General features: G+C 39.7%; 1 protein-coding gene across 1 annotated transcript in view; it reads right to left on the minus strand.

Moving 5' to 3' along the window:
* The window catches only part of FARP2 (FERM, ARH/RhoGEF and pleckstrin domain protein 2), an 81,418-nt gene that overhangs the window by 38,198 nt on the left and 28,984 nt on the right, over positions 1-14,236 (minus strand). The window contains exons 4-13 of the mRNA XM_075200857.1: positions 12,700-12,742; positions 10,709-10,787; positions 10,523-10,620; positions 9,281-9,395; positions 8,869-9,016; positions 7,830-7,925; positions 4,067-4,230; positions 3,766-3,834; positions 1,657-1,714; positions 60-1,026 (exon numbers count right to left, since the gene is read on the minus strand). Of these exons, the coding sequence (XP_075056958.1) occupies positions 60-1,026; positions 1,657-1,714; positions 3,766-3,834; positions 4,067-4,230; positions 7,830-7,925; positions 8,869-9,016; positions 9,281-9,395; positions 10,523-10,620; positions 10,709-10,787; positions 12,700-12,742 (1,837 nt within the window). The remainder of the gene's footprint in view (positions 1-59; positions 1,027-1,656; positions 1,715-3,765; positions 3,835-4,066; positions 4,231-7,829; positions 7,926-8,868; positions 9,017-9,280; positions 9,396-10,522; positions 10,621-10,708; positions 10,788-12,699; positions 12,743-14,236) is intronic.

Raw genomic sequence — 14,236 nt, forward strand, 5'->3', positions numbered from 1 at the left:
CGATTCTCATTATATCTGAACGCTAGTTCTCGATATAACCTGATAAAATATAACATTTCAGATATCGGGAGGTCCTTTCTTATCCTGCAGCCCAAATTGGTTTAAATTGGCAAAATGTGTCAGTGGATTGCTGAAAAATAAGTTCATGTCAAGTGGGGTCTCTTCCTCAGAATCCCAAGAGTCGCCATCAGAGCTACTGGAGTCCTCTGTGGTTGTGGGGGGGTAGCTAAGCTGTTCCAGTTGATCCAGTATGTCCCCAAACTGAAAAGCAGAACTTGATTCTGACCGCACTGAACAGGCGGGGAAATTGATCATTGAGCTGGCAGTGGAGTGGTTAGCAGAGCGAGAGAAGGTAGGCATTCCATTAAGGTTTGTGAGAGAACTGCTTTCAGAGCGATGGTGGAGTAGAGAGCTGCTTTCAGAGCGGTGATTGAGAAGAGAGCCATTTTCTGATGGGCTCAGAAGACTTTGCATGAGACTAGCCTGAGCCTTCACTTCAAATAACTCACTGGCATCCGTTAGTCTTGTGTTGCCATTGAAATCTCTTGCACCCACATCATCCAGATAATATTCTTCTGGGGTGAGGTCATCATGGTCAGGTGGTTCCATTCTCCCACCATAAGTGTACAGCTCTGCTCCTCCACTAAAGGAGATGTCAGCTGGATCATCATCTATAAACTCTTCTGTCAGGAGAAGCGAATCAGAAACACCCGATACCCACAACCTGACATCCTCACTCTGGTGGATATTGTCAGAATCCAGGATTTCTCCTGGATCTGGTTTACTGTGAAAGGAAGGGGTAGGGTGAGAGGAGACACCTTGTACTGATGAGTGAGCTGGAGGTCCTGCATTCTCAGAAGCGCCTCTGGCAGGGTCCTCTTGCCACTGAAAGGTCGATATATTTTCATTTCTGGGCGTGCTTTTCTGGTGGGATGATGTGGGAGGGTTGGAAATAGGATGAGGGGACAGGATAAGAGGAGAAGGTAAAGTAGGGGTCGTCTTCATACTCTCAGCGAAAGAGATGATCTGCATGAAAATAAAAATAAAATAAACATACAAATTGAAGCAGTATACATTGCTAAAATCTTTGTAGTGTAAACTGGTATGATGTAGCACGTTGCTGTTCTGTATTTATAAAACACGCAAATAAAAAAATAAAACAAAAAAAAGGTGTGTAAATAGCATGGGAAATAACAGTACAAAACAGAAACGGATCAGCAAATAAGACTTGGCTCAAGTGAAATGCAGTGTGATATTGCCAAACAGAAATACTCAGACCGAAGCAAGGGAAGTGAGCAAGTATGGACACTAAGCAGTAAGAGTACAATGAAGGAATATAATACAACACAGTTAGTATGCCTTTATCACCTTCACCTACTCAGATGAGTGCATGACTTCTACTGAAAAACATACATTGTTCCCACACAGAATACATTTCATAAAGTTAGATTTGGATACATCTTGTAAGACAAAAGCGTATGATACAAGCAGAGAAACAGGAGAGAGGCAGTAATATTACCCACCAAGCAGCAAAGCGTGTAGGAGGAGACTAAAGGAACCTATGAAACCACAGAAAACAGACAAAGCGCATAAGAAAGCCACAAGCAACAGAGACAGCAAAGCAAGAGGCACCCAGTGCTGTACAACTTAACGAACCTGCTTTGGAGAGTCAGGGACCGCAGTGCAAGGGGACACTCTGGGTTTGCTGTGTCTCCTGCAGGACAGAGAGCAATGCAGTCAGGAGGATGCCACTGACACCAAAGCCCAATGGGTTAACACTCAAGCAGATATTATGCATACAAGCAATGTTGAAGAGACTCAACACAAGAGATTAGAACAACTGTCCACAAATATAGGAGAGAACATTAACGCGCGCTATGCTCCTGCTTGCGCTCTGCCCTACTGTATTTGTACAGTAAGAGAACATTTCGCCGCCGCCGCCACCACCACTCAGTTTGATATAGTATAGGAAAGGGCACAGTGGTTAGCATAGCACCTGCAAAGCACTGGGGTCTTAGGTTCTATTGCAACGTCCCCCAGGTTTGTGCAGATTTATTTCCATCATCCAAAGAAATAATGGCAGGTTAATGGTCATTGTACTAAATTGGCTGTGGTAAGCAAATAAGACTAAGCATCAAATTGGGTAAGGACGGACTTGCTGGAATAATATGCTGGAGCTATATAAATAACGGACAACATTAATACATTGAATGCTCAAAATTTAAAAAACAAACAAAAACACAGGTATCCACAAACTTGATGGGAACATCAGCAAATACATAGAAAAGAAACCACATCTTTTCAAAAATCAAAACAGCAAATGTTACAAATCCTTACTGGAAAGAGCCTCTCTACGCTGCTAACAATATGTACATGGAGAAAGCAGCACTGCTGAACGACATGCTATACGAGACTGCTCAGCTGGGGCCATCGTTCTATGACCTGAGCCTAGGCTGACAGAAAGCAACGTATGAGGTCACACAGATTCTAAGGGGGATATGCTACAAAAGAGGAATTAAATGTTGCCTAGACTTGTCTCGTCTTCCTTTGTAATGTTATATCGTCACTTTCTTGCCAAGTAGAGATTGGGTGTGGTTATGCAGACGCCACAATAAAGTCACTTTTATAGAATACAAAAGTACGTAGTAGGTTTTTTATGTTTATTTCCCTGGCAGCACTATACAACCAGTCTGAAGACAGTAAAAGAACAACAACTAAAACTCACAGACAAAAAAATACTAAGGACTAACAAAGGGCAGCCTTTTTTTATACTAATTATTTTTTTTAATAGAATATGGTGTAAAACTGTAGTTGTTTTTAGAAGAAAGAAAAAAAAAAGGCAGATTCCTCCGTCAGTGATTCACTTACAGATGTGTCCCAGGGAAACCCTGTAACCCAAAATGCCCTTTTGGCAGAAATTCAGTGACTGCCTTAGAACAAAGCTGTTCTACATCTTGGATTTGCTGTCCTTACAAACCATTTTTTCCCCATCAATTAATAACATAATGATCGCTTAAATGGAGAAAATTTCAACATGGTAAAACACAAAATCATAGAATATCCAAATTCAAGTTGGGAGCTTTCCTACAGTCACAGAGTGTTATGGTGATTAGCCAGTACTTTGTGGGGAGATGCAAATGGGTAGAGTGCACTAATGATAACTCTACTAATTTCAACTTGCTAGTGCATGTGTACAGCTTCGGCAAAAAGTAGATGACAGCGCTCATTACCAATTTAAAAAAGAAAGTTCTTATTCAGATCAGCTATTTGACAAAAGGCGACACAAACTCTAAACTGTTACCGACACATATTTTACGAGGATAAGTGCACAATTTGCCAAGGTAACTTACCTAGCCTGAATAAAGGATTATCTTTGCTAAAGTGGATTAGAATGTCTTGCCTACTGACCCTTCTTTTGATTGATGGCAGAGCCAGTTTTTAACATTCCCCAATATAAAGGGTTCAACACTCAAACTGCTGGAGATCACAAAAAACTGAATACAAGATCTTATTTTCATAGATATCTTTTGGAGAATTTTGTTTTATAAACATTAGAAATAAGTCTTAGGGGTATATTTATTAAACTGCAGGTTTGAAAAAACGGAGATGTTGCCTATTGCAACCAATCATATTCTATCTGTCAATTTGTAGAATGTACTAAATAAATGTTAACTGGAATCTGATTGGTTGCTATAGGCAACATCTCCACTTTTTCAAACTCGCAGTTTAGTAAATATACCCTAGGAGATATGTGTACTCACTCACCTTTCATATAGTGGTTTTTTAATGCTGGTGTCCCGAACATAATCTATCAGCTGTTTTTGTGTTCGGCCACTAAAGAAAAATAAATGCCAAATTAATCACTGCAGTTGTAAAAAAAGAATTGCCTTCTATAGAAAACAAATACAGAACAACAAATTACACTTAAACAAGTAAATTAGACTATCAGCATAAATTAAAATAGACCTTTACTCATAATTTACAGAAAATGATCATTTTAGACCAGCGTGAGAATCCATAAGTGACACACATAAACTTTCACACTTCAAATATATTGTTTTTTTACCTGTATCGAAAAGAGGACCCGCGACTTAAAATAACTGGCCTGGATTTGGGTTTTGGCTGATCTTGAAGACGAAAGAAGCTATGATACTCTACACAGATCTTCCAAAACCTCTTACACATATCCCGGGTGGGTAGCAGGAATTCCAGGGCATCTTGGTATGGACCCTACAAAACAGGGAATGACGACCAATTTTAGGAATAGTGTTCAAGGATTATGCTCTTAACACAAGAGAGAACGACACTCTCTATACAGTGTGAAATGTTCTAGTGAGTTATAAAGAAAGAGGCTTCAGGGACAACGTGTTTATTCCAAGCCTAAACACTTTATTTGCAAATAGGATTTTAATTATAAAATGGCACAAAAAGTGGTCAGAGCGAAGCCAGAAGCATCATTTGGATTTCGATAATGTACAGTCACATGTACATGACTCAAGTATTGGTTTCCTGCCTCAGTGTTTTTAGACCTTTTTGTCAGATGTTGCTATGGTATACTGAAGTAAAATGACAAGCATTTCATCAGTGTCAAAGGCTTTTATTGATAATTACATTACGTTTATGCAGAGAGTTAATATTTGCAGTGTTGACCCTTTTTGAAGACCTCTGCAATTCGCCCTGGCATGCTGTCAGTCAACTCCTGGGCCACATACTGACTGATGGCCGCCCATTCTTGCCTAATCAATGCTTGGAGTTAGAATTTGTGGGTTTTTGTTTGTCCACCTGCCTCTTGAGTATTGACCACAAATTCTCAATGGGATTAAGTTCTGCAGAGTTTCCTGACCCTAAATTTCGATGTTTTGATCCCCAAGCCAATTATTTATCACTTTTGCATTATGGCAAGGTGCTCCATCATGTTGTAAACGGCATTGTCCCCAAACTGTTCTTGGATGGTTGAGAGAACCGCTCTTGGAGGATGTTTTGGTACCAATCTTTATTCATGGCTGTGTTCTTAGGCAAAATTGTGAGTAAGCCCACTTCCTTGGCTGAGAAGCAACAACAAATGAATGGTCTCAGGATGTATTATTATTGGCATGACACAGGACTGATGGTAGCGCTCACCTTTCCTTCTCCAGACAAGCGTTTTTCCAGATGCTCCAGACAATCTGAAAGGGAATTCAGAAAAAAGTACTGTACCCCAGTCCTCAACAGTCCAATCCATGCACCTTTTTCAGAATATCAGTCTGTCCTTGATGTTTTTTCTGGAGAGAAGTGGCTTCTTTGCTGGCCTTCTTGACACCAGACCACCCTAAAAAAAAGTCTCTGTCTTACTGTGCATGCAGATGCACTCACACCTGCCTGCTGCCATTCCTGAGCAAGCTCTGCATTAGTGGAGCCCCGTTCCCACAGCTGAATCAACTTTAGGAGATGGTCCTGGCGCTTGCTGGATGTTCCTGGGAGCCCTGAAGCCTTCTTCCCAACTACTGAACCTCTCTACTTGAAGTTCTTGATGATCCGATAAATGGCTTATTTAGGTGCAATCTTACTAGCAGCAATATCCTTGTCTGTGAAGCCCTTTTTTGTGTAAAGCAATGATGACTGCACATGTTTCTTTGCAGATAACCATGGTTAACAGAGGAAGAACAATGATTTCAAACACCGCCCTCCGTTTAAAGCTTCCAGTCTGTTATTCTAACTCAATCAGCATGACAGAGTGATCTCCAGCCTTGTCCTCGTCAACACTCACCTGTGTTAACGAGAGAATCACTGACCTGATGTCAGCTGTTTTTTTTGTGGCAGGCCTGAAACGCACTGGAAATGTTTTTGGGATAAAGTTCATTGTCATGGCAAAGAGGGACTTTGTCATGAAGAGTGGTCAGATAAATTTCAATTTATTACATTCTGGAGTATATGCAAATTGCCATCATAAAAACTGAGGCAGCAGACATTGTGAAAAATAATATTTGTGTTGCTCTCAAAACTTTTGGCCATGACTGTATATAAACTACATGGCCAAAGTGGACATGTGAACACCACATCCATATTTGCTTGCTTGTTAAACATCTCATTGTAAAACCATGAGCATTAATATTGAGTTGGTTCCCGTTTTGCTGCTGTAACAGCCTCCACTCTTTTTTCACTAGATTTTGGAACATGGCTCGTTGGATTCCCACCCATTCAGCTGCAAGGGCATTGGTGCTGGGGTTGCAGTGCACATTCCACGTAATCTCAAAGATGTTTGATGGCGATGGGGTCAGAGTTTAGTGCAGACCAGTGAAATTCTTCCACACCACACTCGGAAAATAGGAAAGGGCCTTCCTCAAACTACTGCCACAAAGTTGGATGCACACAATTCTCTAGAACGTCATTATGTGCTGTAGCATTAAAATTTCCCTTCACATTGAGGGAAGCTAGGGCAGCCCTGAAGAAGTACTGGATGATAGGACGAAACTGCCCTTTCGCAGATTATAAACAGATATTTCCAGTAGGATGACAAGCCAGGCAGAATGCTAGCTAGAGCTCTTAGAAGAAAAAGATCAGGTACATTCAAACAATTAAAGACAAGCCGGGAAAGACCCACCAACTGGGACAAGTAGATAATACCTTATATTACAAAAAAAACTATACAACATTTCAGCATCCCTTACTCAGGAAATGCTAGATAAGATAAATAACTCACTATCTTGTAAATTGCAATTTCCCTAAGATCTCAGAAGAGGCACAATTATAGGAGACTACAACTACCTCTCTTCTCTGGGTATTATAAAGCAATAATGCTTCGTAGAATATTAGATTGGATCCGATCAGGTGGTGCTAAGCAATGAACGGAAGTAAAAAAACAATTTCACGCCGACGCCTGCCTATGTAATGCATTGGCTCACCAACGTCCAATAATATTTCACACTACAATGAGACCCACATTAGGTTCTTGAAGACATCTTTCCTTTGCTGTCCCCCACTTACTAACACTACACACAACATAGATTTCCAGCCACAAGCTTTGCAATCGCACCCAGGAGCATTCGGCATACATTAAGATTGGGCATTATCTGTCTAATTTAAAATCCTGTCCAGGTGGTACAGAACGCCTAGCATGATCATCCCCCCACCAATTGGGGGGAGATAAACAAATGATGGAGGCTGATGTACCAATAGATCCTGGTTTCTGGAAATATGGGGTTCAGGTCAAAGCATGAAAAACTACCCTCCAGACCATTATTTATCCACCATCAAACTTTATAGGTGGCAGTATGCATTCGAGTAGGATGCGTTCTCATGACTGTTTGTTTGAGAAGCATGTTGGTGTCAGTAGCTGAGGGGTAGTGCTGGTGCTGTATTGTCATTTGGAGGCTCTTGGGGTACCTCTTGGTAAGTTACCTCTCAATTTAGTAACACATATGTATGGCCCAAATTTAGGCACTATCACTGTTTAGAGTTAGGACCACCCTATTAGCAGAGGCGCTGTGCAGTGGCGGTTGGCTTTCCATACATTTGAAATGTGTGCAACTGAGTCTTTTGCATTTTTATGTACAAGTAGAAATGGCAGCTCCTTTGCTGGCTATAGCAGTGTGCTGGGGGATTTTTTTCTATGTTTGTTCCACTTCTGTATTCTCATGACATCTGACAGATTCTAGCTATCATTTTGTAGAATGCACTAGATAAATGATAGCTAGAACCTGACTGGTTGCTATGGGCAACACCTCCATTTTTAATTTTCAGGTTTGGTAAATCTACCACTATGTGTGAAATCTCTCTTGAGCAGCGTTTATTGCCCTAATCATACATTTCCTTCATTTTTGAAAACTGAGAAAGATTTCTGAAGTACTCACATGAACCTCCGGGTGCAACTTTATCAGGAAGCGTCGTCTTTTAAAGCTCAGCTTACGTATCTTCGACCAGTTAAATGTATTAATCTTTGTGTTACCCTGTGAGTCAGCACAGAAAAGAGCACATGATTAATGTAACTGGAAAAACAGTAAAATTGTTAAATGGTCACTAAACCTAAGATAAAGTAAAGTTGCCTTACATAAATATCTACTAATACCACTCACAAACATTGTATATGTAATAAATGAAAGCAGTTGGATTACACTATGAAAAACTCAGGTATATCCATAGCATCCAATATACTTGATCTTATTATCAAAAGGGATAATGTATTGATCAGACAGAATACAGAGTAGCCTAAATTTCAGTCCTAGTTTGGGATCTGCATGTTTATGTATATTATAAAAGTTATTTGCCTTTTAATTTTTTCTTGCTATGCAATGAATTACAAACTATTTACTCTTTTACTAGTCATTTTGTGGAGAAGGAGGCTTAAAAGTGGCAGGCTGCATGTCACTAAATAAGATTACTGCCAGTCTTTGATAATTTCCCACCTTGATTACTGCAACCTCCCTTCTTACTGGCCCCCCATATCCTCCTTGCTACTTTTCAGTCCATACTCAATGATGCAGCCCAACTAATCTTCCTCTCCTGGCAGTTACATGATGAAAGTGCTACTATATGCACTATATTAAAATAAATATCAAGACAGTAACTTTGCTACCCCCACGGCCAGTCATGGATGTATAGGATTGGGAGGGAATGAAAGGTGTTGTGTCCCTCTGTTTATATAGTGGCTTATTGTGTTATTAAGAGCCTAGCTCTGGGTATACTGGGTATATTTATGCATAAATACAGAACTACGGCTGAGCATATTCCTATCCCCTCTTAAATACATGAGCTAAACCAAAGTTTCAATCCTGAGAAGTTTGTCTCCTCTGTACTGTCAATATGGCTACAGGACAAAATGGCAGCTTTTTAGGGGAAGAGACTTGTCATCAGTTTATATTTTACTTTCCCATAAGTGATGTACTTTTGTACCTGAAATACCAGCACTCCCATGTGCGACACTGACAAATTAATTTTGGCACCTTCCCGGTCAGAAGCAAGATGGAAACGGGTTCCATACAGATCTAATCGTCTAGAAATCTCCAGGATCTGAAAATCTGCATCAGCAGGAGACATCCCACTGCAGGAGGAAATGACAGAATGTCAGTGGTCAGATTGCACACACGCTTATCATTTACAGTCATAATCATGCACCCACAGACAGAAAGCAAAAAAGAATATAAAGTACACTAAAAACAGTACAATAAAAAAAAAGTACACTAAAAACAGCTATTTGTCTACAATGCAGACAAATAGCTGTAATAACAATAATTTATTATGAATTGTGCAAACAGATTGACTAAAAACATCCATAAAATGGAAATCATATACATGACAGACTCACATGTGCTCACGGTGGTACTGCAGTATCCGGTCCTCCAGATTGTTCTGTCGCTGCAAGTACTGGGTGTTTTTCAGATGATCCTGATCCCCATTCTGATCATAATCCCCAACCTCAGCTGTGGTAGACATACAATATTTATAAGGGGATAGAAAGAATTTAAAGGGAACAAAGCCCCATTATACAAAATATCATTAAATCTTAGCAAGTCTACAGAATAACTCTGCACCGATGCGCTGCAAATGCCACAAAAAAAGTTTCACTTTCGCTCTGTATTGTATTGAACCATTTTTGTGGCGTTGTCAGTACCTGATTTTTCTGGTATTACAAAGAAGGCACACACATTAAATAGATAACCAGCGCTCACACTACCAAGTGGAAAAACAATTCACAACAGAAAATGTACAATTTAGCAGCTCCTTCTTTCCAATGTTACACAACCCGCTGTGGGAAATTCTAATAGCAGATAAAATGTAATGCGTATCTGTAATTACTTATTTGAAGCTGATTCTTCTCAGTATTCGACCACATTTGATTTTAATGAGAAGAATCAGTTTCAAAGAAGTCATTTATAAACATAATATTTTTACATATAAATGCTGCTTTTTACCCGATAATATGATTATTGGCATTTAAAATACTACACGATGAGCGCTGTGTTCCTTTATTTTATTTACACACAGTATATAGATCTATAAATCCTGGTCCTATTTGGAGAACAGTGATGTCACTTGTATCATGTGACTTATTTGTTTACATAGACCGGGTAAAACCACCACCAGTAAAACCAACTTTCTTTGTTTCAAAATGTTGAAACTTTATTGTTAATCTTTTAACAGTCATATGCAGCAGGCACACTTTAGATGGAACGGATGTCTGAAAGCAACAAATCTTGTAAAGATATATGAGAGTCCATGTAACTTTGTGGTCATCTTCCTCACTGCCAGCTACTGCTATATCCCATAATTAGATATTGCCAACCCAACACTATAGTGACAGCATTCCCTTTTTAATTTGACATTCATTTTTCTATGAAAGTAAAAGACAATCCATTTTTCCTTTTGAGTACAAAAAGTAGTAATCGATCAAGTGAACATATTTTGACTAATACTAATAACCCACTTTCATCAAAAAGTCTGGAATTAGGAAATTCCGCAAAGTTTTACAGGAAAAACCAGCGCTGTTCTAGGAAAACATTCAGATGTGTGACATAGTTTATAACTAATGGCCATGGACAATACTCACACTGCAAGAGCAGAGAAATAAGCAGGGCTGTCGTGTTATCACTGCACACCAGTCTCTCCTCTGTCAGGTCTCTCTTTATCTGCATAGCAAAAAGATACCTAAAACAAGAAGGATACAGATTACTATAGGATCATGTGACCTGTCTGCTGTACCTCATACATCATGTGCTCCGATCTCATCTCTGACCTTGTGTATTCCTCTTGAAGCTGACCAGGGTCAGGGGGGAAAAACTTCACGGCCAGACGTAATTTGGCATTTTTTGGCTCTGGAAATATATAAAACGGTATAATGCACCACCGACTCTGTACACCTGTCTATACCAAAAACAAGCTGTCCGACACTGAATGAGTGATTACTTAACAGTGCTGCCACTCTGGGGATTCTAGTGATGGTCTTACATTTCTATTAATTGTGCATATAAGAAAACCAAGATAAAAAATAAACACATCATAGACTTTCACATAGTTCTAATACATGTGTATAAAAGCAATGTTACACAAAACAGCCAGATACAATTATAAAGTAAAAAAAAAAACAAAACAAACTATAAAACAGTGACAGGTATTTTTTGGCTGTTTTGTAAGGAGGTGTTGTATATGCCACTTTGTATATAAATTGATGTATTCCATCTTAATTGTGCATTTAAATCTGATATTATGAGACATAATTTGTCTGTGCAGAAGAGTCCAGACAAGCGTAGTAAGCTGTAAATGTCAGGTTTTGTACCACTTTACAAAATAACCAACAGCACATTTTAGAAAAGAAGTTGTAGTTTTGTTAACAGTGTGTCAAAATCCCCTCTTGGTTGTAGCTAAGAAATTAGGACAAATTTTGTTTTGAGCAAACTGATGTGTTGTGTAGTTTTATAAGATTATGACTTTATCTCATGATTAGAACTACATGCGTTAAAGAGCCTTGGTCACAGGTTGTACAACTCCAGATCAGAAATGAAAACGTAAGCAGAAATACATTCCTTTATATATGGGTAGCACAGTGGCCTAGTGGTTAGCACTTCTGCCTTACAGCACTGAGGTAATGAGTTCAATTCCCGACCATGGCCTTATCTGTGAGGAGTTTGTATGTTCTCCCCGTGTTTGCGTGGGTTTCCTCCGGGTGCTCCGGTTTCCTCCCACACTCCAAAAACATACTAGTAGGTTAATTGGCTGCTATCAAAAATTGACCCTAGTCTCTCTCTCTATCTGTGTGTGTATGTTAGGGAATTCAGACTGTAAGCCCCAATGGGGCAGGGACTGATGTGAATGAGTTCAGCGCTGCGGAATTAGTGTCGCTATATAAATAAATGGTAATAATAATAATAATAATAATAATAATAATAATAATACTGCAGAACATTTCAGGTCAACGTATCCTAGACACATGAAGAGCTAGTAACAAAATTAAAATTTCATTTATAAAGTAGATCCACATATAGGGTCTGATTTACAAGTCCATTTGTGCCATATAAGAATGTGTTTTGTGTAAAATTGTCACACTACATGTGCACAACCTCTGCCCTGTAATTTAAATTAACTTGTGCTTGGAGAGGCTAGTCGGGAGGGTGCGTGTGTAAGTTCAGTAGAGTAGACAGGTGTCCAGTTCTGATTTACACATATCTTTAAGATATGCCTTTGAGGAGGTGTATCTTTGTGTGCTCTATGGGACTAGTACAACTTGATTGGGGAGGGATAGCAAATGTTGACCTGGTGGGCAAGACTCGATTCAGCAGAATATTAGGAACATTGTAAAGGGAAAAAAAAAATGTAGGTGGCCCAGTGACCCAGCAAAGGTAGCCCACGATGGGTCCGGCCCGGTGGCCAGATGCCCCCCTGCCCCTGTTAATGACTGTTATTTTGCGCTGGACATATGGATACACCAAGTTTGAAGTTACATGTATTTTACAGATACATGCAACTCAAATTACAGCCGTGGAAAGGCGAGTGTATGACCATATTTTGCATGTATGCAAGAGTTGCAAGTTCACATTGAACTCTAAATTAGGTCCATGGTCTAAAATTATAAACATAGCGCTGGTAACATGGTAATCTTCTCCTAGAAATCTCAGTTAGCCACATGGATATCATCACGTGCTCATTAAAATATTGCTTTCGTTTTAATTACTATTTTGCTACAATCATTTTCTATTCATCCTGTCCCAGAGCAATAATTGCTGAACTTACTGCGCAGCTGCTTGTTCACAAATTTCAGAGGCTCCAACCACACCTAAAAATAGGAAAAGATTGGAGAGTTTACTTTTTATGGGCATTTACAGAGCTATATTGTAATAATTAAAAACATAATATTATGGGTGGATCTGTTAGACTCCAGCTTTGCTATACTACTCATTATGTAAACCACATTTCATACACACACAGTGCAATAATTACAAGTGGTACTTCCATACACAACAGTTAAATGTGACAAACAGCCGAAGTAGATGGAGGAATCTGGGAATATTTTATATTTCTAAAATATGTATTTTGAAATCAGAATTTAAAAATATATTATTTCACTACACTAGCACGTAAATGAGTAACAGCAGCATTTTCTGATTCCTTCGAATTCAAATCCAAACAAAAAATAAGCCTATTGATCTGCACCATAACAATGCAATTAGCCAGTCTATGTTATTGGTATTACTGCTGTTTAATGTAAGGAGCATCACAGAAAACAGAGGACACACACAACAGGGACATACAAGGTAACTGTACACACATTTTCTGACCAGTATTTGCTTCATGTCAGCTTGTGTCATTTCCCAGCAGCATTCACAATAGTCAACCTGGTAAAATCTATTTGTTTTGAGAGGTGTACACAGGGCCGGATTAACCATAGGGTTAACTGGGCTACAGCCCAGGGGCCTCGGGCATTCAGGGGGCACTTGAAAGTGCTCAACAGCATTATTGATCGGTCGGGGGAAGGGGGCGCCCCCGGCTCCATCAATGCTGCTGAGCACTTTCATTGCGGTCCTTCCCCAGCGCGCTATTGTCTCCTTACTGAGGAGATCTCGCGAGTCTCACTCTCACGAGATCTCCTCAGTAAAGAGCGTACATCGCGCCGGGGAAGGACTGCAATGCCAGGAGAAGGAGGTAAGTGCCCTGGGGGTGGCTCGGATCACAGGGGGGGAGGGGGGGGGGAGGAAGGGGGCAGGAGGGGGGCTCGGATCATGGGGAGGGCCCTCACTGGGGAATGGAGGCCCCCTTAGCCCAGGGGCCTCCATTCCCTTAATCCGGCCCTGGGTGTACACCTGTCAAAGGCGCTATGTAAAGTGCATAGTACACTTTCATAAAAAAGCTCTTTATTATACTTTCACAAATGAAAATTACTCCACAGGAATATATTTATGGCAGCGAGTTAAACAACAGATTTTATATTCAAGCGATTTTCTATTATATTCCTAGGGAGGTCAGCTCTAAGGATCGATCCAATTGCATTCCTAGCATTCCTTCTGAGAACATGGAAGGAGATTTACGGATAGAAATTTAAGCTTACTATATAATTTTGTGGTTCATTATCTGCAATGGAACACATAACAGAGGAGATCTGCAAGTTTACAAGTACACTTTATAAATAAGGCTATTGGTTTCATCTGGTTTGTAACAGTTTTGTATTGCATAAAGGCCTATTAGAAAGCCCTCACTTATTATCTAACAGAAGTTGCATATTATATATCCAAAATACTATATTCAGTAATCATTTTAGGTCCATATGCCATTT

Source organism: Mixophyes fleayi, chromosome 3, assembly GCF_038048845.1.
Source record: "Mixophyes fleayi isolate aMixFle1 chromosome 3, aMixFle1.hap1, whole genome shotgun sequence".
Classification (NCBI taxonomy): Eukaryota; Metazoa; Chordata; class Amphibia; order Anura; family Limnodynastidae; genus Mixophyes; species Mixophyes fleayi.